General features: G+C 41.9%; 1 protein-coding gene across 2 annotated transcripts in view; it reads right to left on the bottom strand.

The window, feature by feature from the left end:
• The window catches only part of ATF6 (activating transcription factor 6), an 80,389-nt gene that overhangs the window by 17,392 nt on the left and 35,976 nt on the right, over positions 1–27,021 (bottom strand). For both annotated transcript variants that reach the window (XM_075760195.1, XM_075760196.1), the window contains exon 15: positions 1,206–1,290. In XM_075760195.1, coding sequence (XP_075616310.1) covers positions 1,206–1,290 — 85 coding nt within the window. The remainder of the gene's footprint in view (positions 1–1,205; positions 1,291–27,021) is intronic.

Here is a 27,021-nt window from a genome sequence, read left to right as displayed (position 1 = left end):
GAAATAGCATTTGTCCTTTCAGTGATACAGTGCCCATTTGCACGTGACAATTCAGCTCAGCCAGAAAAGGATTTTTGTAATGGACATGAAAAGGGAGTTTCAGGCAGATAAATACCAAAAATAATTCTGATACATCTAATAAAAATTCCCCTAAGACAGCTGGTTATAGATTATCACACTCCACTTACTGTACTGCATGGGAAAATGTTCAAAAGCCTGAACTATCAAAATGTTGAAAGCCTGAACTGATTTTTTTTTTTCTTAGTTTATGGAAATTCGCATCATCAGATAATATTTTCGGCATGCTTGAATTTAACAAAAACATTTGGGTTTATGATTCACTTGTACTGTAAAACACGTAAGTTATAAAATAGGGTTACATGCACAGATATTCAGAAAGTAAAATTTATACTGTTACAGGTTTCACGATGAGTTTGATGACTGTGACAGTGACCCTGTGACCCAAACATGTCCTAACACGGCAGTTCCTCACCATATGAATTAACAATATATTTATGCAGTTCATGTCCTGTCTCTCATGTGGGACTAAAATGTAAATCAAGAACATTTCTGTTTGCTAATAAGCCTGTGCCCCCAGTTAAAAGCTGTTTTCTCTGCTGTCCTGCAGCACCGTAACATGATTGTTATTAATCCTGACCATGCAGTGCTGAGAGGTCCCGCTCACACTGAGTGTTGTATAACAGAGTGGTAAACAGCTGAGGAAGTCGATGGAAGGCAGTCAGCGTCCTAACAAACCAGTAACGCCAAGGAATTTGCCCTGCTAAGCTGGCGTAGGAGGAACCCAAATGAGAGGATGAGGACGGTCTCCACACTCAGTGGGATCTTTCTAGCCACCAAGTTAGAGAAGCTAGATCATACTCAGGTAACCCTTAATCACCTGCGTATAAACCACGTGGACTGGATGGCACCACCCCTGTCCTTGAAGGAGGTAGGACGAGAGCCTGCAGAACTGCCGGCCAAGTCACACAGCCTCTCGTTACGCTCTCGGTGACCAGGGACTGGTGATTTGCCAGCACCCCAGCTCCAGCAGGGACCCTGGCAACTAAGGCTCAGTAACAACCAGTCTGGCTTCTTTTTCAAAGCTATAATGACAGACATTTGGTCTGAATTTGGTTTCCACGTACAAGTCAGGCACGTCTCTCTGAAATTACTCTCCTATCGTTCTCTTTATGTTTTGGACTTACCATTGATGTTTACAGCTGGCAACACTATAGACATCTTTGGTCTTCTGGTCTTGTTATGTGTGGTGGCTGGCAATAACAGGTGGTCCTGGAAAATAGGGGAAAAGATGTGTTAAATCTACCCTGGAAGTACAGAGCTGGGAAAATTCCTTTCCATTCTGTCTTACAGGCATTCCACATAAAACTATTTACGACAGCTTAGCAAATTCAAATTGTTGAGGGAGTCTTCCAAAAGTCACAGCAATTGCTCATGCTGTGTAACCGAGAAGAAATCCCTATCGCATGCAGCAGAATATGAAAAAGCCTTGATCATGTGGAAAGAGATGGAAACTACTATTAGACCATCGTTCAACAGAGTACTTATGTATATGATTAAAGTAATTTAACTTGACTTCAATGATATTTAAACATGTGGTTAAGGGCTTTGAGAATTGGAGCCTTTACTTGCAGTGCTGTCTGCTTTATATATATAAATGTCATCTTGCTGTATCTATGTCAAGCTCTACACCACATGCCTCGTGCAGTCAGGGTTGTGACAGAGTGTGAAATATAAGCTCTGCTGACAAAACCTACCAGGGAAGTTTGATGGCAAAGCTGAGCTTCAGTAGCTTATCTTGACTGTGAGGTGGCTGGGTGCTGCTGTAAGACAGCAGTGCTCAAACTAACTACCCTGGGTTTTAGCAGTGGAAACTGCATCTGTGGGAGACTCTCTGGATATGGACCTGACCTGCAAAGAAAAATGCAGCCTTTCTTCAGTTTTTTTGCTGTTGCTGAACTCAAATTGCTCAACTTGCAGCCTGGGAAAATATGGTGCTTTCCTTATCAACAGAAGGAACAGAACACAAAGCGTCAGTCCAGGCATCTCCCATATTATTGTGCTATGCTGATCTAGACGGACCAAAGACAGACTAGTAAGGATGGGGGAAGCTTCCCATGCCTTTCAAAGCTTAGTTTCCCTGACAGAAGGTTGCTTCACTGCACCATTTCAGTACGCAGTGGGCATTGTGAGGGTAGTATATTTGTGCTCTCTTAGTAATTAGGAATAAAAGAGTGTGTTTATATAACTGACAAATTGAGTTTAAATTTCCAACTTGGGCTCTAAGTGAAACAAAAACCTGCTAATCACTAAGTATCTTTTCCAGGTCCCAAAGAATTAATGGAAAGGTTTACTTTCCCAGTCCCTGTGTTTGCCCCTCTCCCACTCGCAGCAATGCCAAATTCACTCCCAGTGTCTCTGAGAAGAACAAAAGCCGGCAGGTGCCACCATGTCAAACACGTGGAGACCAACTCATTAAGAAGTTTTTGCAACAGTCCTAAAACCAGATCCGAACATTTGCCTTTCACTTTTGAAGAGCCAGCATCTACCTCACATAGTTAAAAAGCAGAAGCGAGTTTGATGCTCTCATCTCATTTCATGCTTTCCCATTTGTAAAACTCCCATGATATTTTACAAACCCAGCACTCAGAAACTTTACATGCAGCTTTTGGGCTCCCTGCTTAAGGGCAAGAACAGGCACACAAACATCTCATGCTTTTGGCCAAGCTTATCTTTTTGGCAGACTGAATTAGACTTCGTCCAGGACACAGTTGTTAACGTCTTAATGTCAGAGCAACTGTCTTTTCTACATTTTAATATCTAAACACTACACTGTCACGTCTAAGATTCAGGGAACTGAGTTATGCACAAAGTTAGGTGTTAAATATATCAAGGTATTCTGTAGATACATTGTAGAAATATCACTCTTTTTTCCCATCAAAAAATCCCCCCCCAAACGCAAACGACTGACCATGAGAAGAAAACATTACTTCAATGACTATAATTAAAAACAGCTTGGTACCCAAATTATAAAACCACTCTGGTATAATTCTCAGACTACATATGTAATTCCCATTTCATTTTTGAACCACTGAGATTAAGACCACGTTCAGTAAGACAATGAACTTTACAGAAAAAACTGTTCTTGAAATTCAATGTTCCCAAGGGAACAGGCCAAAGATAAGATGTCCATTAAAACTACATTTTATTGTCCTTGTCATGATTCGATGACTATTTTTAACATCGCTTAAAAAATGCTTATGTTGTTTTTTCTCTTTTTCAATGGTTCTGAGACTCCACAACATCACTACCTAGACAAACACAAGTACTGCATGTGAATCATTACAAGTAACTACTATTTTTTGCTAACATATCTGAGGATTGGTACATTAATTGATGCTGGCTTAGTTTTACTTATAATGGCACCCTTATTTACTGTATGCATAAAATATATTAAGACCAATCACAAAGACTTTACAATTGGAGTACCTATACAGAAATAAACAGCAGTGTCATGACAGAAATGTTGAATTTCTGGATAGCAACACTATAAGGGAAATTCCTCAGGTACCTCCTGTACCATTAGCTATCTTGGCTGCACCAGAGGAGGTTCAGGTTGGACTTTCAGAAACAGTTTTTCACCCAGAGCGTGGCGCAATCCTGGAACAGGTCAGCAGAGAGCCAGGGGATCTTGGAGGTTTCCAAGACCCAGCTATACAAAGCCACGGCTGTTCTTACCTACTGTCGGCAATGGTTCCACTTCAAGGAGAAAGCTGGGCTGGGCACTACCAGAGGTTTTCTCTACCCATTTCGATGATCCTATGATTCTCTTTTGCAGTCCACAGGACAGACACTGGCAGTACCAGCTTCTCATAAGAGCCCTATGGTAACTACAGAGGCAGTGCAAACACCTCAGACTTGGCCTTTACAAGCTCTGCCTCTCCTCCATCATGGTTAAAGTCAAAGACTTGGTTCAGACTGACTCTGCAGTTAACAAATTGTATTCCACGACTACAATGCAGCCAAACTATGCACTAATACTGCGGGGCAGGCTCAGATTCCACCAAACTGATTTGCTGGAAAACAATATTTATTCTAAACCTTGCATTGAAAAAGATGTAAAATTCACCTTTCTTAGTTCTGCTTCACCTAGAAGCCTTTTTTTTTTTTTTTTTTAAAATGGCAGGAGTTAGATTTAATCTCAACTATTTTTTGACTTCTGTGAATGATGTTTCAAGAGCTGCAAAGGAGAAACAAGGAGTTCACCACTATCTGCTCTCCTTCCTCATAATTCTGGCTTAAACCAAAACCACCAAGTAATTTTCTGCTAGATCAGTCAATTGAAGTGGGCAACTCCAGCAGGTATTTCTCCTGTTAGAGACAGAAACTGATAAAAACTTTGATACCTATTATCTATGCACTGTTGCTAATAATCCCTCTGCACACAACCCAATGAGATCAACTGACTGGATCTGAAAAAAGTGCATAGGGAACCATTTTCAGCGAAGCTCCTCTGCTACCCAAGACATTAAAATTAACTTCCCCTTAGTTTCCAGACTCTGAAACGTCTCCTAAAACTACACAGCAAAGTGGTACGTTCACATATCAATTCACCTGCTGCTCCTCTGTTTTACTGGAGCAGTTTGAACAGTGTGAGAGGGAAGACCCAGAGCCTTGTGCTCCCACAGCAGATAGTGAGACAGTGAAGTCATTTCCACTGGTGATTGTGTGTCCAAACGTGCTTTGGAGTTGCTGCACAACTCTGCAGCGTTTCAACACCAACTTTGGAGAAGACAGACGTGTAAAAAGCCAGTCAGCTGTAAGTCCAAACTGCTACCAAAAGCTAATGTGCAAGATGCACAGATTGTCTGGAAGTTGGACACAGCCCATTTGTACTAGAAAGAGCTATTTTTAAAAATCTGGAATTAGGGAAATCTATCCATCTCCCTAATAACCTTTATCTTTTATATGCAGGAGTGTCCCTCTGACAATCAGTCCTAACTTGCAAAGTTTCCTAACTACCCTCATTCTACATTGATGGCAAAGGTAGCAGCGGGTATGCTGCAGAGTATCATAAATATTTTGCTTACAGTTTAGCTAACTACAACATTCTTGAGCCCAAAAGTCTTCGAACAGTCCACAATTTTTATCTGAAAGCAATACCTAACTTTCTATATGCAACATAAATGAGTGTATGGATTAGTGATTAATAAAATAGACATTTAGAAACATTGTTTGAATGTATTTCTACCATGTAAAACATTTTCTCCTATTCTGTTCTGAAGCATGCTGAATTCCATCCCAAAGGGGTGTGTGATGCTATTACTCATCCCTAATTTTAAACACTAGACAAAAATATCTAAAATTAAAATGCTGTTTGTGATATGAACACATGGTATAAAACTGAAAATGAATAAAAGCAAATCTCACAAGTCAGCATCTGGCCCATGAGCACGAATGTCAACCAGAAGCAGAATAAATCACAACTATTACCCAACAACAGATGGCCCTGGCTTGGGCCAAGATTTGCCCTTAGATGAGATGACAATTTAAATAGACGATGCAGACCTGAGACTGCTGGCAGAATGACTGGAAAAATTTCAGTCTGGAAAGACAATATTTCAAACGAGACCCTAGCTTTACCATTCTCATTTTGCTTTTGATCATCTCTACAGTTCAGTGATATTGAAACCAGATGAGATGGACAGATAGATAAATATAGATACTAAAAATCCAGCCACAAATGCATTACCTCAATTTAATAAGTTTGGGTATAGAAATACATTTTTTCCTGGGGATAAAATCTGAAGCTGTTACTTTTTAAACTTCTGATTAACAATCACATTTATTAAGTCCTTGCCACCAAACCCCACTATTTAATTAGAATATAATTAACCAGAGATTGTAAACATTTAGAAATTAGGTGGCCCTCTAGAATGAAATTCCTCACTGAATCTTTTTACTCCGCTGGCTACTTCAGTGTCTGCTGATCTGCTTCTGGACTCGACAACACATGGAACTGCAATAAAGATTTTAAGGCTTCTTACATAAGATCAGTGTTGTCAGGGCTCTAACAGGGATTAAGCTTTGGAGCCTCATGTGTATCTAACCCCCACAGTCAACTGGCAATGGAAATCCTGTTCCACTGCGCTAGAAGATTCCAAAACTGGCTGCTCCTGCAGCTTCAGCCTGAGTCTCATGACATGTGGTTTGCTTCTCAAAGTCTCTACTACCTAGATGCAGGAAAACTTGTGGGCATCTTGGCTTTCATTTAAAAAAAAAAAATCAAATTGTTTGTAGCTCTTAAGGGACATAAAGAAAACACCATCACTGCATACCATGAAGTTCCATTAAACAGAGAGAAAGCATGCTACTCAAGGGTCTCTGATTTTTTTTTTTTTTTTTACACTATCATAATTTCATCAGCCTGACTTGGCTTTTAAATGATTAGCATTGACAATAGTCCTTGTTTTGGCCTTTGCAATGCACATCCCATCAGCCATGCTGCATGCAGCAACAGACGCTTCCCGGGGAGCAGGATGCCATTGCTATAGGCAATCTGCGGAGCAACTCCTCCATTTCTGTGTGTTTGAAAGAAACACGAAGGAATTAATCCTTGCAGTATACCCGCGACGGAGTAAAATATTAGAGTGCTACGGGGAACGTTTAGAGGAGATGTGCATGCATTTGAGGGATACCCGACTGACACGGGACACAAAGGAACGGACTTCCAAACCCGCAAGGCTCTGCACTCAGCATAAGCCACCTTTCCTCCTACCCCTGAGGTTACTTATCTGTCAAATCAATTGCCCTAGATATTTCTTACCTTCTTAGCTGCTGCGCTTAGGTACGGTAAGTATTTTTTAAAAGCCTTTTCTAGTGTCTTGAGCAAAAGCATTATTTACTAGAAAATAAGTAGCATAACTTGATTTACATTACAGTGCATTTAGCACACCTGCCTATGTAAATGCTGTCATGCTATTGAAGGGCAAGCCATCACAAAGACTTCCTCGAGATGTCCAAAGGAGCCCCACTCTCCGGTAGAGATCCATCTCGGACAAACTAATGATAAACTTTCCAAAAACAAGTGACATTTGTTACTTCACAGGAATAAAAGCTCCAAGGAGACTGGATTAAAATACCAAAGAAAAACCTCAATGTGCTGTTCTCGTAATTTGCCCTGACGAGGAGATTTGATCTTTACCATTGCCCTGGAGACCAGCTATGTGCCAGGATATTGCAACTAAGACAGAGCAGCGTGGGCAAACAGAGCCGGGCGCCTTGGCATGCCAAAGCTGCCTCTGTCCAGGCAGCTTCAGAAGACTTCTTACAGTCAACAAACACTGTAGCTGGGCATTTTTTCATCTCTCTTTATGACTAAAAGGTCTCCCAGGGAATCATGCCTCAATCTCTTCCAGCCTGACTCTTCACACTGTGATTCTAGGACCACAGATACAGGCTGAGGAGCTTCCCACACCCCACTGGAGTGCTGGCAGCTCCCCAAAGCTGCTGGGAGTACCATTTTTCTTTAATGACACTACTTTTCACAGTGTTCAACATGTCCTGACAGGATAAACACTTATCTATTAACTATCCAACTGCACCTAGTGATCTCCAGATGAAGCAGATAGAAAGCGAGTGGCTTTTTGACCATAAAAAATGGTGCATCAAATCCATGTACCTACTTTTCAAACCTTGTTTTTCTGAACAACCTTTAGGGATGTCAGGTCAATGAGATGACACTGGACCTTCTTTAGAGGTACACTTTTGGCCATACAAAGAGTGCGAAACAAAAAATGTGCTTTCACAGGCCCCAAAAGCTGCATGCAACTTCAGAGACTGCACTGCACAGGTCCTCTGAGGAGCTGGACTTTTTAAAACCCTGAGCTGACAGAGGCAATGAGCCAGCTTTTCTTTCATAAACCACAGCTTTTACACTTTTTTAAAAATTTCAGAATAATTGCTTCAGGCTGTCTGGCTTTGCCAGAGATGTGACGTTTCTGTCCTGATCTCCTACAGAGGCCACCACCGACCCTGCACCGAGCAGAACCGCAGCCTTTGGCACACGACTCCCAACTGTGACATGGTACTCGTGAAGCTTGAACTTCATTCTCAAGACAGCCAGGGCTGAACTTCAGCAGCTCTCTGGACACAAAAGGAGGCTCTTCTCCAAGGAAGAGAACGTACTGCAATGCACTCGTGGCCTTGGGGCTGATTCTCATTTACTCCAGCAGATCCCAACATTGCCAACCACATAGCACGGATCACGGTGTAAATGAGAATCAGGTCTTGGCATATCTGTTTCTGGTTTCCTCTGTCAGTTTGAAGAGGACGTGTATGAAAGTTTACAAATTTGTAGAGGAAATGGCTGTATAATTTCACTATTGATTCAGTTGGGTGATGGCAACCATATGGTGTCCTGAGGATACACCACACTGATACAGCACTGGTCCACCTGAAAATGCCAGGAGCTGCTGCAACATTGCTTTTGCTACCAGTGGAAGTTAAACAGGGCAGTAACTCTGAAACTACCGCCATCCTACCAGTTCAGTCTGACCCTTATATCTGAAAAGCATAGGGATGGTTTTAAGAGCAGAAAAAAAAAAGAGTGGAAACCAGCTAAACCTCTACACAAACTGTGATTCATTGCCACAATACTTGCTCATTATACCATGAACTGTAAAGCTGCCTTGTTTTTAAAGTTGATGTGTCTTTTTTTCTTTTTTTTTAAAGGTAAACCTTACAAATCCAAATGGATTTACTCACCCCATCACGGATCCTTACAAGGAATCCATGACATGCAAAGATGAGTATGGGAGTGAGTGAGTGAAAGATGGGATAATGACTGCAAGGAATCCACAGAAAACCCACAGTAAAAATTCACAAGGTCTCAGCCTCTCTGCACCGGCTCTTGACAGCCCACACTGGCAGGCCCCGGTAGCTTTACTACTTTGGGTTTAACAATAACCATTTAACTTAATTTGAAAGAGTACCAGTTCTGCATATATTAAACTTGAGGTTAGCTAGCATATATTAACAGTTTGATTTTGCAGCATACTTAAAGAAAAGAGTTTATAATTGAGAATTCAACTCCCAACCCTTAATCGCAGAATTTAATTACTTTGCTAAGTTTTAAGGCTATTGGAGAGGGGAGACTGCCCCATAACAGGAAAGCTCCCAGAAGTGGTGGGAATAAAGCTTCTTTTTCTGCTATTATTTTTGCCAAAAACGCTCCTATTCACACCGATGCTGTTCCAATCCCAGTGTTTCTGTGCACAGGTGGTTTTTACAGCCTATACTTTGCACACAGCGATGAAGTGATGAGATATGCTTTTTATTTAAGCGTTTTACCAGAAATAGCTCAATCCCACAGTCAATAAAATGCCCTGTAGTGTAAGATTACACCTTTCTGACATTCCCAGACTATTTTTTATAAATAACATTAACTGCACTCTGGAACACATTCTGGTCGCTGTCCCTGCAGAAGAGGGAGTTGCTATCCAGTTTAGTTCCCACATGAGAGACCTTTTAACGAAGAAGTCTTTAGCGTCTTTTACTGTCAAATGTGCTACTGCCAGATGTGATATGGCCTGGGCTCCAAAACTAAACTAACTGGAAAGCATCTCGCTGTGAGTCAGAGCGCCTTGTGAAAATCCCAGAGACCTCAGAGGAATGGAAAATTCACTCTGCCACAAGGCTCCTTTGGAGGAGCTTCCTCCATTCCCTTCAATGGCAGCACTGCTGCTTGCGTATGAGGAGGGCTCGGCTTTGGAGGACAGCACTGAGCGTTTTCTCAGTGTGAAGGAGAACCAGTGGCAAAGGACCTCTTCTGGATTAAGAATTCAAAAGGTTATGGAGACTACTGAGGATATGGAGGTCTGCTGTGAACCGTGTCCTTCTCTGCAGTTCACAAACGGAGACAGCAAACATCAGTAAAGCAAGAACTACTACTTTTTGTCCCTTGTCATTTTGGATTGAATTTATGTTACATTGCCTTAAAGACCAAAAGGAGTCTAAAAAAACAGAGCCCAAATTAAAGTGATCTAGTTTAGATCTTTAAATGGACTGCAAGTGTCTCAAGCTTAGATTTTTCAGATCATCTCTCCAGTAGCTCTTGACTCCCAAAAGATCCAAGAAGTAACAGCAGACACCATATGATTCTATTTTAGAACAAAAAAAACTCTCCAGGTGTAAAAGCAGAGGACCTGGGTTAACAATGACTTGAGGCAAATTGAGCTTTCCTGCTGCTGAAGCTGTTCCTGATTTCCTCTTCCTGCCTGTCCTGGGCTGGGCATTCCTGCTGCTGCTGGAGAGCTGCTGCCATCCTCCTCCGACTCCAAGGAAAGCCAACTCATCTTGCTAAGATGGAAACAAGCAGTGTGTACAGATAGGACACTTTCCCCTACCTGTCTTCCAGCCACCAACCATTTTCAATTACTGTTTTAGGGATTTTCTAACAAAGATGTGACTTCTACATATGTAGTAGCTATTAGTAGATTTCTCTTCCATGAACTTTCCCAGTCCTCCCTTGAATACATGCAAACTTATAGCATCTATAATGCATTTTGGCAAGAAGTTCCACAAGTCTACTTCTATTGTATGATTCGCTTCCTTTCCTTCGTTTGAACCCGTGTCCTGCTACCTTAATTTGCTGCCCTTTTTTTCATTTGGTATCCTACTCAGCTCCCTCTAGGTAGAAAATCAAGGTTACAACTGAGAAAGCAAGAATAAAAATGCAAGAGAATCTCATTACTCCATCATGGTTTGAAAGACCAAAACAACTTTTCAATACACAACAGACAATAACGCAAAGTATTACTTAGATGCACCAAAGGCAACTGTAAAGCAGATATCATATAAAGGTGGAAAAAATTGATATAACAATCAGGTTTTCTATTTTTGTGGTTTACAATCCCTTTATTCAACTTCTAAGGCCAAAGAGGAGGAATTATGCCTTAAGATGACACTGAAATATGCTGGTAATTAGGTATCTATTAGTCAAACAGTCAAAACTACCTAGTGGCCTCTGAGAAGGAATCCTGTCTCCCTTCAGGAAACAGGACGTAAGCACACTTCCAGAAGACAGGCCAGCTAACCGTCCGTCTTACCAAAACATCTATCTTCATCCTGGCAACAGTGACACCAGCTGCAAAATGACTGGCTATTCTCAAGCTCCCCATTCCTCTGCAAATCCCTCCTTCTGGAAGTACTCAAGATGAACCTGCCTCATTGCCATCCGAGCTTTTTGAATCTCACCTTTGTCTTGCAACACATCCTAAATAAGAGGTGCTAAATACCATCAGCCTTCCCCTCTGAACAGGGAATACTCCAGGAAATCACAGTTAGCAGAAGCTTGCATGTACATTAATTAGGCGCACGATGAGGCACAGCAAAGCCAGTCCAATTGCAACGGAGAATGAGGTAAAGACACCCCGTTTGGACTTTATTTCTATTGTAAACATACTCTTCCTTGTAGTTTTGTCTTTTTTCCTTCCTATAGGAAAGAAAAAGAAAGCCCAGGTGAACAAGGAGGGCACAGGACAGAGACTGGACAGAAATCCAGCCAATTAAATTTGTCTGCAGAACTGCTTTGCAAGGCCCGAAAGTAAAGAGCAATGCATGCATGTGCTATGATGTAATTTTGGTTTGGCAGCAGATTAAAAAAAAATTCCTAAACGCAAAGTAAGAGGATGTGAAGAACAGAATTCTATGTTTAAGTAAACAGTTTTGGTTAAAATTGTATAGGAAGATTTTTAAGGACTTGAAAACGCTTTGATAATTTGTGTTTGTGTTATTTGTGGAAATGAGTTGAATTTCAAGATAAACTGGAAAAGATATACATACATGTATAGTTGACTCAGTTCTGTGCTTCTGTGAAGACAAAAAAAATGCCAGCTTGGTGGAAAAGTTCCTCCTATTATGTTTGATAAGGATCAGATTTTCTTCTAAAGGCTCTCTCAATCAAACTAGCATCATAAAATTTTAAAAAGTTTGCTCCGTATTATTTGAAAACTATGCTTCTCTGTATTTTTTCTGTCCTTCCCATGGGCTATATAAGCACAGAAATGCAATTCATCTGTAACTCCCAGTTGAGTCTGTCAATTATCTTTGTAGATTTTACAAAGTTGTAAGACTCAAAAGGAATTAATTGTTTTATTACTACTACCCATAAAAAGAAATTCCCCTCCTTCTCTAATTTACTGCAGCAGAGCTCTGCTTTTGCATAGCATCTGCAGGCTATTAGTTTTGCAACTGCAATCTGTAATTGCAAAAACATGTAATTTAGGTAGGGCATGTGAATAAGGTCCAGGAAAACCAAAGGGGATATAATCCAGATTCTTTGCCTCTCTGACAAAACGTTAACCCAAAGTTTCTATATTTGCTTGCAAGACCTCAGGTCTTCTACGTAAGACAAATTCTGTGTTCCCAGAATTACTGACCAGCTGGAGACTTAGCCCCAAAGAGCACACACAATACAAACTCGAGTGGGGAACGTTATTACAAACACACACACACCTTTTATCCATTGTTCTGCCTTTGCAGCCCTGCCACATAAGCAGAGAGCCAACCAATGCACAAAATAATGTGGTTTCATGGGCATGCTCCTCAGGTCCAGTAGCATGAGATGGACTAGACTGTAAATCCTGATTTCTCTCTCGATCAAGTTCCCCATGAAAGAGAAGGCAGATGTGTAGAAAGAAATTTACGTCAGGCTTTCTCCAAATGCTGGATCAATAGAACACTGCAGTTTAAAATCCGTTTGCTAATGAGGCTGTGCTCTGCTTTCTCTTCCCACTGAGTTCAAAGGACAGTGAAGTACTAGAACACTTTGAACTCACTGTGGTGAGATCTCCATCTTTAGAGGTCTTCAGAGCCCACCTGACAATGCCACAGCCAACCTCACGCAGTGTTGGCAACAGCCTTCCTTCACACGGGAGCTGGGACCAGAGGGCTCTTCTAACCACCCTTTCTAAGGTCCATAAGGACCTTGTCTTAAATTTGGGAGGATCTGTCAAGACGATGCTTCTACTCTGCCCCTTCCCTGTCTCACTAACTTGCAGGCCACTCATGAAAAGACTGTATAAGAAAGATGTCGACAGCAATCAGGCCTACATACACATGAGAAACGTTTACGAACAGCTACAGAAGTTGCTGAAAGGCCACAGTCTTTGATGGAACACTCCTCTCACAAAACAATTTCCTTTCAAAGCAGAAGAAAGCATCCTTTCTTTACACAGCAAAAATGCTTGCACATGCAGGTAGTTGGGAATGCAAGAGAACTTTAAAATCCTAACCAGAAACAACTGTCAAGTAGAGTCCAGACTTTAACCTTTTTTAAATCAAGGCAATTAATTTGATCACAGCGTGTTCAATCCCACAACACATGGCACAAGATCCAGCCCTGGCTTGAAATTACTGTCGTCTTGCCCTCTGCAGCAACAGAAATAATTTATTGAAATCTCCCATTGAATCACCACACTACATAAGACAGCTGCAAGGCAAGAAGTAGATCACCTGAAGTCATCAGAGCAACAAACCCATCATCTTTGATGGCTCAGCCAAAGAGCCAAACAGCTGGAATTTGAACACAGATGCAGGATTCAGTCTGAAGAGCAACCTTTAGAAAATGGATCCAAAAGACGTTCTGATGAAAACAACAATTATATTTATTACTGCTGCACAGGTGAATACACATTTAAAGTTTTGGATAAAAGTACTGCCAGACCGCAAAACTCCATTTTACAGAAGCTGCTAATTATTCTAAAACGTATGCACCCGGTCCGTCATATTGCACAAAAGCACCAAACTATTCATTAGCTCAAATACTGAACAGGAGCAGATGCATTCTTGAGCTAAACACCTAGCATGGGATTTATCTTAAAATATATTTTAGTATCTGCAAAAAGAACATAGATGGTCTTTGCAGCCAGGATATCAGGTACTGGATTCAAATCTGGTTTGATGGAATAAAATGACATCTGGCCAACAGCAGCTTACATCTCACAGTCACTGTGACTTTCTCCCTTTTCCTGATCTGTCCACTGATCTGTGATTCTTTCTAACTTGCTGGCAATATATTCACTGGGGAGGGAGGAGAAAACAAAAAAATTGAAAGCAACAAGTGGTGAAAACCAGGAATAGCTTTCAAGGCTAATGGCAGGAGAGAATAAAGTAATAGTCTGAATTAAATTCCAGGCCAAAGTCATTGCTAAATAGACGCAGTTAGTTATCTAAAAATGATCCCAGTTTTGCAAATTAAACTTTGGCTCTGTTGAAGGTTCCAGTCAACAGTGAACCCCAAATCCCAGTACCAGAGGGCACTCCTCTCCGTTCCCTCTGCTGGGACAGCTGCAGCTTGCCGCTGTTTGCCCTTGACTGCCCAAGAGCAGACAGTGGCAGCCTGATTCTAATCTGCAGCCAGAGAGATGCTGCTTCTGAGAGCGTAGCAGATGTACAGGAAATTAACAGCAACAAATCTTTCCTAATTGTGGAAGTTGAATCAGCTGCACAGACATACATCAGAAGGACTGGAAAGTCTCTGTTAGAAATATTTGTTATCCCTCAACTTTCTGGAAAAAGCAACTGACCATAAGTTAAGTCTCTGGGGATCTCCTCTTGCCCCCCATCCTCTAGCCTCGTAAGCACAAGGTACCTGAACATATACACCTCTTAACCTCTCCAAGGGTAATTCCTCTTCATTCACATGGAGGTATCACCTCCCAGCAGTGGCAAGAAATGATGTTTTAAGTCACAGGCACAAAAGTGGTTTAGAAATACAGGCAGTCCTTTCAGTAAACTGTCTTTGACCTGCTTTTAAAAATTTAGGTCTCATTTGCATTGTCAGTATCTGCTGGGTAAAGCAGCTTTAGGAGCATCTCTCTGAAGAACCTAAAGAAAGGGGTGCTCTTCCTTCTCTACTGATCTATCATTTTCCCTCCTCTGATTTTAATTCAGAAAACGGTTTCCCTCTCCTTCTACATTCTGCCAAAGCTGTATAAAAGTGTGCCTCTACATAAATATAAATGCAATTGCCACTGTCAAACCCACAACAGTAAGCCAACATGAGAGATACAGAAACAACCAGATAACAAGGAAACAAACGCTCTCCCCAGGCAGCAGCAAGGCTGCATTTTTGCCTGAATCCCTAGATTTACCCAGAACTCAGCAATGACTTCAGCTCAGACTTGGGTGGGTCTCTGTACGTCTTGGCAGCCGGGACAGGCAAAGTTCCTAGGCCGCCGATGGCTGGACGGTGGTCTGGCACATGCGGGCCAGGGCTGGTGCTCCAAATCCAAGCTGCCTTTTGTTCTTCCCAAAATGTCGGTTCAGGGACAACGAGGTTTTAATATCAAGATGCAGTGGGATGAATCCAAATTTGACGGCAGCGTTTTAATCTACGCAATGTGTATTGCATTACAGATGCTTGTTGGAAAGATGTTTCTCATTCTGCAGATCCTAGGATCTGCATCTGTATGGCTAAGGATTCATCAACTATTCATAGTTTCTTCTAATTAAAGAGATATTCAATATAATTATGTTAAAAGAAGTTGTCACCCCTGTTGCTAATAATCTCAGTTAAAACAAGAGAGTATGAAGATGAAGTTTCTTTTCATTTTTTTGCCTGTTGAGTTTGCATAACTCATATTTACCCCAGCCTGATGAGCTTCCTTCTCTTCACATTTGTAGCTAAGTTCCACTTCTAGATCTCAATTCTGAGTCCAGTTTTGTTGCCAAGTGCCTGCTCTGTTTGAATTTTTAGCGTGGCTGAGGAAGACGTAAATCAATTCTAGAAACAGACTTCAATTTAAGAGGGGAAAAACATCTATAAACACTTAACTTTTTTTTCCCCAAAAAAAGAAAACCTCAAACCAAAACAAGAAAATAACCTGATGGAAAATGGCTTTAAAAGGCATAAGTAAGTTACATGATTAACTCACACGTGGTGGCAAGAAGGATCTTGGATGCCTGATGTCGAGGTTTCTTCCTTACTCACCCCCAACCTACCTTACAAAAGAGCACCTGAGAATGGCCGGGCGTACCCTACAGGCAGCTGAACAACCTGACCCCCACGGCCACCAGAAACCAGAAGGTTTCTTCTCCCTCCCTCAGCCCTCGCACCTTCCCTGCCAACCTCTGGCAAATGTCAGACTCTCCTGCGAACCCCCTGAGCTCTTTTATGGCCAAGACAATAAAATGGCTCGAGGATGGATCTGACAAGAGCACACACAGCCAAGGAAACATTGACAACAGGAACTCTCCTTTCTGGTGGTGTTCCTGACAACAGGAACTTTACCTTTCTGGTAAACCGTTTAATTGGCTCACTGGTCTTTACCCTAAAAAAATCCTGGAAGCTGCTCATGTAGCTAGGGAAGAGAAGAAATCATCATCCAATTTTGAACAGTGCGAGACACAGCTTTTTTTTTTTTTGCCTTTTTTTTTTTTTTGACTACAGTGCTGTGGGAACTCATACAAGCCATCAAAACTTACAGCACTGTGACGGAGGCAAAGCACAATGCACTTTTCATGACCAAAATGTCAGTTTCCTTAGAAAAAACCTTTCTCTTGTGACAACAATACTTTACTTGGATCCTGGTCTGAAGCCCCACTTAAAAAAGATAAACAGGGGTATAAACTGGTGCAGGAACATCACACTTTTTGTCCGTCTCCTGACTGCGCATGTGAGTAACTGCCACAGCAATTGAATTAGCAAGATCACAGGCACCAGATTACATTAAAGAGAGTGAAAGGTCAGCTTCGGGAAGATAAAAATGTAGAAAGATGCTTGCTTGCACGCTACTCAAAAGACACATCAGGCTACAGTTTTCAGGCTGGGCCTGTCTCTCTTCCTGGAGAGCAAGATGTTTTCTTCTATCAGTACTTGCCAACTTTCAACCACATTTAAAACATAATGGCTCGAGCAAATCGAAGCTTTTCATCTCCCCACTTAGGGTGAGATTAATTTTTTCCAGCTTTAGCTGTCTGTCAGATTTGTCTCAGCTCCCTTTAAAATCTACAGAAGGAGAAAGGCACCTCTGGAAGGAAATTCAGTCCATGCAATAGTAGGTGTTTGGGATAGGTGGGAAAAATTGAGAGGAGCTCTTCTGCCTCCATTAAGTGGAGAAGGAGCCTTGTGAGGTGCTTGAGAATTTGTGGTGCCCTAGTAGTCCACAAAGCAGTCTGCGAAATGATTTAAGAAAAGAACCCAGATGCAAAGAAGTTAAGGAAAAAAACCAGAAGTATTAGAAGAACACTGCAAATCAAGCAAACCTGAGCCAAATTTGGGGATTGTGGCCAGAGCATCGATGAAAATTTTGTCACCTTCTCTTCAGCATTGGTGAGACCATAGCTGGAATACCATGTAAAGTTTTGGCTCTCCTCTTCTCCCGGGCAAAGATGGATGTGGGGAAACCAGAGAGGAGCCAGCAGAGGCTATTGAGATGGTCAGGGCCTGGGGCACACGGTCCGTGAAGAGAGATGACGGGAGCTGGGCTGGTTCAGTCTGCTGAAGAGGAGACGAGGGGGCCAACCTAGAAGCAACCTACAACTAGCTGAAGGGAGTTAGAGACAACGGAGCCAAACTCCACAGTGCCAGATGACAGGCCAAGGTGCCACAGCCACTTGTGGTGGTTTGGGACATCCAGATTCTTCCCCTGCCAGGAAGTGCCACCCTGCAATGGGTCACCAGAGAGCTGGAGGGTCTCCCTGCCCTTGGAAGGTCCCCAGACTTGACTAGACCAAGCCACAGCTGATCTGATCTAGTGCTGACCATAGTCCTGCTTTGGACTAGAGACCTGCAGAGGTCCCTCCAGCAGACGCTCCTATGATTTTGTGAACATTCACAGTTTCAGCGCAATTGTTAGCAAGTGAAACACAACAGTACTGCACAAAACTGTTAGGGATTTTTACAAAATGCTTTCCCTTAAGGATTATTTAGAAACTCTGGTGTACAGGAAGATGGTGCCAGTGATACCAAACAGAAACGAATGGGTACTGTTCTCTGTCTTGATCTGTGCACATCTCAGCTGACAAGTGCCATTAACTTAAAACATCTAGAACTACAATAAATTCTTTTGCCTTCAAGTGTTCTAATTATGTACATTCTGCTTGTGAAACAAAAAGTCTCAAGCTAATTTCAACATTTTCTGCCAACATCCTGCAAAGTATGATGCAACCATATCAGAGAACCACAGAAGCCGTGTTTCCATAAATGTGGGTTTATAAAAATGAAATGCTCCATTGACAACATTTCACCAAGCCACTGGAGTTTCCAGCTTTTCTAACTATTTCAAAATACAGGGGACTGTCAGGTCAAAGAATGGCTCTACTGGAATTCTAATCTTAGAATAAAAATGTGAAGAATGATGCATGAAGGTTTTTAGACAAGTAAGTATATCAGTGTACTCTTATAGACACTGAGGCAACAAACACTATGGCAAAATAACTGATTTCACTATGTGGATAGCATCAATTGCATGGGCACTTTTTTAATCACCTGAACCATGCTCCCATATGAACCCTCCCCTCTTTTTCTTACTACTGTAGCAGTTTTAATTCAACACAAAAAAGACTGAACATCTTGAACTCACCGCAATTTCTGCAAACTATCAGAGAGGCACTGAGCACCCTGAAGGCACAAACTCCTAACTCTCTCCTCCAACACAACTGGAGGGCCACTCAGCTTGTCATTAACCAATTTAATGTGTAGTCTCTGTTCTCTCTATTACCCCAGGTGATCAATGAAAGTACCTGACCAGGCTCTCAATGTGAGGGTACGCAGAAGAGCAAGAGCCTGAGGCTACTTCATCCTGGTGGATGCCCTCCCTTTCACCCCCATTCCCTCTTGCCCTCTGAAATGGCAAGTTCTCCTGGCTCTGCAGAGCTACCCCTGACCTGCACAAAGGCAACATGAACTCCAGGCAGTCCCCGAGCTGCAGATCATTTCCCTCTCTCCCTCTGATCGCACAGAAATCTGTTTATAAGCATACCAAAAGCGCACACAGCCCTGTAACAACCACACATGCCGTTACTGGGAGGGAAACGCAGACAAGGAGCACACCAACACATCATTTGATGGGTCAGATTCAATACTGTAATTTCATACAAGCCAAAGCAGCTGCATCAGGGCTTTGTCAGGATGTTTTCAAACAGAAAAAGCACTGCAAGCGGATAAAGGTGATTTGTAACAGAATCAGACAAAAGGTGCCATAGCCAAAGTACAGGGTTCTGGGGTTTTTTTTCATTCTTTTAATCCAGACCAGTATCGTTCTTAGGCATCTATTTCCTATGAGAATTAAGTTACTGGAAGTGACTTTTTAAGCAAACAGGTAAATTCCTAAATCAACTACTGAGATTTGGAGAGCCTATATAAGTCATAAGGGCTGTCAGTTTTGAACCATGTGAAGAGGTCCTAATCTGCAGGGGGATAACGGACAACGGGGGTTATAACTGCCAGGAGAGCAGAGGAGGGATGGGAGGGCTGTAGGGAATTAAATGCTAAGTATCTGAGAAGATACAGGACATCAGGGTGTTCTCCCTGATGAGGTCTGCAGCCACTCTCCTGTTTACAGACACACGTGTGCAAGATAGTGAGACTGAAGTACTTACACACTTTTTACTCGCATTTGTTACATCCTTTTGACAAGTGACATGTTGTGGATAAAATCCCCATCCTGGACTGCCACACCACACCGACACTAACCAGCTCACTGAAACAGAAATATCCTGTCATGACATTGCAACAGTTTACCCAGCTGGCTTAACACTCCTTCTTTCGCATTTGTAGTATCACCTCCGTGTTTAGCCTAAACCTAAGCAGTTTCTTTCTGCTTGTGTAAATGTAGTTCTTTATGCTTTCTCTTATTCTCCTAGAGCCACAATTAACTGCTTTTGTCAAAATTTTACACCAAGAAAACTGCTGCACCTGTCCTTTTTCTCCAAATGACAATGTGGTTTTTGTCCCGTTTCATTTTTGTACACATTTCTCTATGTTGGCGCTTCGGAACACGAGCATGAGAAGTTAGGAAACTTCTTGCCTCGATTGCACGTGGCACCCTGGTTGCCAGCCAGAGAGTTACAGCTTACAAGCAAATACCAAACAGATGGTTCAGCAAAACCAAAGAGAAATCCACAGTGTATTTCCCTGATGCCAAGGAGATACCCTTCTGGAGCCTACCTGAGACAGCAAAATGGTTCCTTTTCAACCTCGTTTTCCCATAGTTACCTGCCCAGTGATTACCTACTGAGTTCCTGATCCTGGTGAAAGACTCCAGGTCCGAGCACTCAGGACTGTTCTTAGAAAGGAGGAGAGCTCCACGCTGGTCTTCTGGAAAGGAGATTAAACAAGGGCCTCCCGGATGCTAACAAGTGACTCAGCCCAGGAACCTCCACACTGGCCAAGGCTTCAGGGAAGGAACCATCAATGAGGAACAGCTTGAGAGTGTCCATTTCCAGAGTCTCAGAGGAGAGTATTGCTTAATATACAGGAGCCTGGCTGGACTTAAATCAAGAGAGGATGGCCCGTGTACCTTCCTCACATAGAGTGAGCTCGCAGTCTGAGCATGGCTCAAGATTATTCTCCTCATACTGGTACTACCTCTCCTAGAGATAGCGGACACATTGAACCTTATTTTGGATAGCCATGAAACCAAGAACCAGTAACAATCACTTACGCAATGCAATGCTTACTGGAGCTTTGCTAACCAAACTCCAAGGCAGTGGCCCATGGGATTTAACAGATAGGCCATTTCTAGCTAGGACTGTCATGGTGCGCCTGCTGAGTTGTTCACAAGCCCCTCCTGCATAGCTTTGCCTTCTCTTGATGAAAAGTATTTTCTAGTGCCAGAATTATTCACAGCCATATTTTAACATTTCCGATCAAAACAAAGCGAATTTCCTGAACATGTTTCCAGCATAAATGATCTCTCAGCTTAGTCCAATGTATTAAATTCTGAATCACTGACCCAAAACCGGACAGTTTCCATCAACTACGTTGGCAAAACTGGAGTTTATCCAACTACATGGTGAAGAGCAAGCCACGCCAGGCGTGAAGCAAAATGATCTCATTCTCAGACCCATCTCTCTGCTTCAGCTTATCAGAAACAAAAGTCCACCCTACTGGGAGCTGGCACAGAAGTGTATTTTAAAAGATTTTAGTGGTGAGAAGCTGCTATAGACACAGGTAGAACACACCTATACAGGACTCTCTAAAAGAGCGTTTGGCCATAGAGCACACACTGCTGCAACAGACCCATCGCAACACTGTGATAAAACACAGTGAAGAAAAAAAGACTGCTTTCTGGGGAAAAGGCCCTACTGTTTTCTAGGATTCATAGAGAGGAGATTTAGGTACCAAAGAGTCTCCTAATGTGTCTTAACCCTTTATAAGAAACAAATGAATTTCTGCAGCTACTACTCTGTCTTTCCATGAACCATCCTGGTAGATAGGCCACAAGCAACCACGAGTCCCAGAAGTAAAAAAAAAGTTTTATGTTCCACTCTCAAATGGTTTTAAAGCCAGTTACAAGTTTCAAAGCCAGTTTAAAGATAAAAATGTACAGTTAATTTTATCACACTTCTTGTCCTAGGGGTGTAATGATTTAAAAATAAAACCTGGAAGCCAGAAATGTTCTGCTTGGTCCAGTGGGAGGTGATGATAATCTGTACACACTCATCATAGCACCTGGGCTCTTACTTCATAAAATTAGCTTTGTGTGCTGTCCAGCTAAAAATCTGGCAAAGGATTAACTCAAACTGGAAGCAAATAACTTCATCTGACCAGAATTAACTCTAAAAGTGTTCCCAAGATTTTAAACAATGCTCTCAAATGTAATACTGTAATAATTAACATTTGCTAAGAGGTAGGATATCCATTCTATTTCTGTTCTATTCCTAGGACACAAACACTACTTAACGAAATCAAGGACATCTCAGTTCTGCACATTTTATAAAGACTCTGCCTAGGGCTGTCAGATATAAAAACTGAAAATGAACAGGAAAAAAATCAGGAGTCTGAAGCTGTCAAAGTGTGAAGTCCAACTAAAAAAATAAGCATGGGTATTTCAAAGTGCTTTCTGTGTATACTATCATTCAAGGCAAATGAAATACCACAAAGGTAATTTCTTCATGCAGAAGCTCATTTCTGCCAAACACAATTTAATGCCTTACTGGCTACTGCAGCTCCGGAGTTGAAGGTATCATTTATGTCTTTATACAGTTAGGGCTCGGCCAGCATTGATGCCATAATTAAATACTGCTACAGATCATAAGCAAGAGCCCATCATTCCCTTCTGGGAACTGTTCAGAATAATCTAAGCCAAATTTTCTTCAATGAATACCATGCTATCACTAAAGAAAAATGCATTATTTTCTGACATTATTAAAGTATTATTAATGCATTATTAAACTTGGGTTATTTCCTGAAGGAAACAAACTGCTTCAGAGCTGCATTTCCACTGCCTGCTCTAATTGGATGCATATTACTTGTTTGTGGATAAACTTGTGTTCATGCTCACTTTGTTGTCAGCAATTGTCTGTTCTTTATTCTTAATAAGTGAGATACTGCTGTCACTTCCTTTTCTGAGACAATTCCCACTTTATAATCACATCTTCCTCCCACACTTCCCAATTATACTTCTCTAGCCTGTGTCCACATCAATTTCATAAGCAGTGGGTCTTTTACAGAGGCTTTCCAAAACCAACAATCTTCCTCTATTTCTTGCCCGCAACTCTTTGTCTGTCAGGCATGCAGCACATTTTAAATACATGTATACTATTACTGGTCACGTCTGTCTGCAACCAGTTTGGGTTTTGGAGACATTTTTTGCAGTATGTTTTATTTTCACTGTAATTATCTACAGTGTATGTTGTCCTTCCAAATACTAGTTTAAAAATAACAAAGTATTAGTTAGGCCTGGGACATACAAGGCTGAACGAAGTTCAGTGACGACATTAATATGATTCATGAAGTTCCAGCAACCATACAGAAGACAAACGAATCAAGACTATACACACAAAACTCAAGAGTATCTTTTGTTCCATGCCAGACATAGTTGAGTGACTTTTCTGTCTCTGCTTATACATCTGTCCTCAACACCATATTCAGTCTCAATTTGATTTGGAGGACAGTGGGGTTCAAAGGGACCCAAGGAGATAAAAATCAGAGTGACTAAGACTTTGCTTCCAAAACTTCTTGGGAGAGCTAGGAACAGAACAGACATTTCCAAAGGAAACAAAACCCCACTTGATGCGACAGGCTTTACCTCCCTTCTCAGAAATGGGTTTTGCATTCTTGTTCTGCTCTCTCCTAACCGCTGTTTGCATCTGGCTGAGCCAAACAGCTGCTGCCCGGGAGAGTCTACGCTGCAGCCGGCACTTGCTGGCTGCTCCTCTTTGCCTTCCACTCACCACACGTCCAAGGTGTCTCATCGTCTGGTTCCTTCCCTTCCTTCTTCCCTCAGCCTGCTTGTCTGGATGCTGCCCCCAAAGCACACACATAGCTCTCTGCTTCTTTACTCTTGAAAGTATGTTTTCACACAGGAACAAAACTTTCAGGCGTTGCAGAGTAACAACAGCGAGAAATAACGAAGCAATTGGAGGCTTTGCTGGAAAATACTATACAGTGTTGATAGAAATGTTTTTTAAAGAATTGCTGGCCTTTAGCTGCAAACCTAAAAAGACTTCTTTTGAGCTTCCCATTACTTAAACTTGGAGCCGTGTTGTTCTCGTGTATTTTGATTAAGGTAAGGCCATTTTGTGCTCTACAGAACAACATACACTTTTAGACTTCATTTTAGATTATTAAATTTCTCTCTGGAGGTTTTTAGACCAAACAAGAACAGCTCTAAGATACTACCTAAAGCAACATCTTCCCCAGCTGAGTATCCAGAAGACCACAGAGACCCCTTCTCCCCACTGCCTCCCAGTCCCTTTGATAGTCAGCTTTCCCTGCTCCCCACCAACCAGAAATATTCCACACCAGGAAGGATGACAGTTCGAGAAAGACCAAAAAGAAAGCTTGTTTCACTGTTTTCATAGGGACACCAGGGCTTTACGAGGAGAAAATTCTCTGACAGGGAGAAAACCCACAGTTTAGCCAGAGAAGAGGGAATTTGTAACAAAGAGCGCAGCAGGCCAGACTTCATTTTCACTAGCGACACTTAGATGGAAACAGGAGGTTTTCATAATGGATTTTCAAATTTGAAAGTCAAATGCAGCCATAATTTGACAGAGGCTGGCTCACTGAGCTTCAGGGCATGCTGAAGCACAATCGCACACACTGTTTGCTTTCTCACATTTTCCCAAGAAGGCAAAGGTTGGCCTCACAGAGAAGATAGGCTAAAGGGTGACCTCTGCTTTGAAAAGGATAGGCAATTTTATCATGGATACCATGCCCTTACCCTCAGTTCTTTCAGCATATATTAGTCTCAGCATCTGTATGCAGTACAGGACAGGATTTTAAAACCCTAGGATCCTGGGATAAAGTCATTTTTTCCTCTCAATAGCTAAGGCCAGGTTCCCCAAGGAGAACGGGGAGTTTGTAAAATCTTTTGAAAATCTGCATGTTAACTTGCAGCAGTTGCAAAGCCACAGGACTCAAACGTACCAATTAGCTACTGTGTCTTTAGGAGCAGCAGGATTATGTGAGTCTAATCATTGCATTTTATCTGAAATGAAGACCAAATTATACATCCCAAGCCACGGAAATCCACAAGCAAAGTCAACAGCAGAAAACTTCATGTTCAGTAAAAACCACCCATTGTCAAGTGTAACAAAATATGAGAAAAGTATACGTTAGGACTGAATTTCTGGCTATGAAACATCATCTGAAGCTGACTTCTTATAATGCAGTTTTGCCTGCAGGATGCAGGTGGCATCAAGAGTGCAGTGAATTGGAACCTGTCTCACTGAATAAATTCGAACTATTGCCAGAACCGTGTGCGCAGCATAGCAAACCACTGCTACACAGGAATGTCAGAGCCAGGCACTATAATTTTTTCTGCCTGAAAGTAATATATCATCCCAAACACAATTAACACAGCACAGGCTTATTACCAACAAAAGCAAAACACAACTTAGATATTTTTATAGCACACTGAGTGTTCACACAAAGAAAGAACAAAAGTTCTGATTTAAATTTGGCTTAATCACTTCAGTGAAAATTTGTTTGCAGAACTTGAGAAATCCTTAAATGCTCATTGCAGATGTTGGCTTGTAGGACCAAAAATTCACATCCATAATACTAGGTTTCCCTGAAGCTCTATGGTTTAAGTGCCACAACACCGAAGCAGAAATTGTTTACAAAGTGAAATTCTGGTCCTATCGGAGTCGGTAAAGGCTTCGCCATTGATTTCCACAGGGCCAGCACCACTCTCGCTCTAACAAATAATAACCAGAATCCCTTTTTAATATCTATTTTTTTACTGTAATATACTGTAAGATATTGTATGTGTGCTGTGTTAAATGTAATTGGCAAACTTTACTATCAGGAGACACTTGTGCTTTGGAACAAATAGAGGAAGTAGTGAGAGGGAAAGCTAGTGGCCTTCTAAATTTCCGAAGTGAATCAAACTTTAAACCATGCTTTCCTTCAGAACAGTAATTACATTCTTACCCTAAAAAAAGGTCATTGTCCTTAATAAGCCTGCAGAGATGTCATCAAAGGGTCACTGACAGAATCTTCCAGGATGGGGACATCTACTGCTTAATCACTGCCAGTTGCGGGGACTCTGATCCTAACCACGCAAGAGTGAGACGATCCGGAGCGGCATTTACAGGCCAAAGTAAATTAGAATGGATTTGTTTTCTCCAATGATTTACTTAATTGCCTTTCAAATTAAGCTAGCTATTCAAGTAATTCTAGAAGCAATCTCAAAGTCTGAATGCTCCACGGCAAAACAGATGGGAGCTCTGAGAGAGAACTGTTTCGGTGCCAGGCCTCCAGAACTGCAGCGGCAGCCCGGTGTCCGTCTCCCTGCTGACAGAGCAGGTTATATCAACTAACTTGAATTTTGCAGCTGCGCTCCACTGGGGTTTTAGAACAGATCAAGTAGACTTGGTATCACAGACACTAAAGGGCAGAAATCAAAGGTGTTGGCAGAGCAGCAGACTCTCAATTCTGCCTCTCAGACCTGGGAAAAATGGAAGGAAGTTTCAACACCTATCGGAGACTCCAATGTGCTTCAGCAGAGCTCAAACTGCCGTACTCTTTTCACAGAGGCATGGCAATTTGTTCTCAGTACCCGCTGCACAGACCTCTCAGCTCTGAATGGGCTCCCAAACCCAACCCAAACCAGCCCAAGTTAGAGGCAGGCTGCAAAGACATCGTTTCTGAGTGCTGGAGCATTTGGGGACAGCATAAAGCCCAGGTGTGAATATATACTACTGGGAATGCGTATCCTGTTACATTGCCAGGTGTCAGCTCCTGCAATGCTAAATGACCACTGAAAACAATGGCTTCCTAAAAGTTAAGCAGCAAGGAAAAAGAAAATTAACAAGTTAACATCTCAAGAAATAAATGGTGATGAGCCCTGGCTACAAGGGATGTTGGCTGCTGAAGCCTGGCAAAGCTGGGAGACCACACTGCCTCAGTTCAAGAATACTTTACTCACTGTCAGTTACATATTTCTTCTTGTTTAAAAATGACATTACAGATTCTCCTGGCAATAGCAGAAAATTAATTTCTCTAGACTCCCAGAGTGAAAGCCCAGCTTCTTGTATGGACTTAGGTGATCCCAATACTACTTTAATTTCCTCTCTCCTCCTTTAAGGAAAAAAAAAAAAAAAAAAATCAAACTCCAACTGTAAATATGCAGACATGCAAGCCTTCCATGGCAAGGAATGGAAATAAAATTGAAGAGATCATGAGAAATTTGGTCTTAAAGGTATCAAGGATCACCAGAAGATGACACAGCACATTTGAGCTTTTCTCCCCTACCTTGCAGAAGCCCTGGCTAAGTCCTACTATATGAGAGTGGCATGGGCAGCCCTAGCAAACGCCATTTTCTA

The sequence above is a fragment of the Balearica regulorum genome, chromosome 8 (genome assembly GCF_011004875.1).
Source record: "Balearica regulorum gibbericeps isolate bBalReg1 chromosome 8, bBalReg1.pri, whole genome shotgun sequence".
NCBI classification, from domain to species: domain Eukaryota; kingdom Metazoa; phylum Chordata; class Aves; order Gruiformes; family Gruidae; genus Balearica; species Balearica regulorum.
This window is presented reverse-complemented; position numbering and strand designations above follow the sequence as displayed.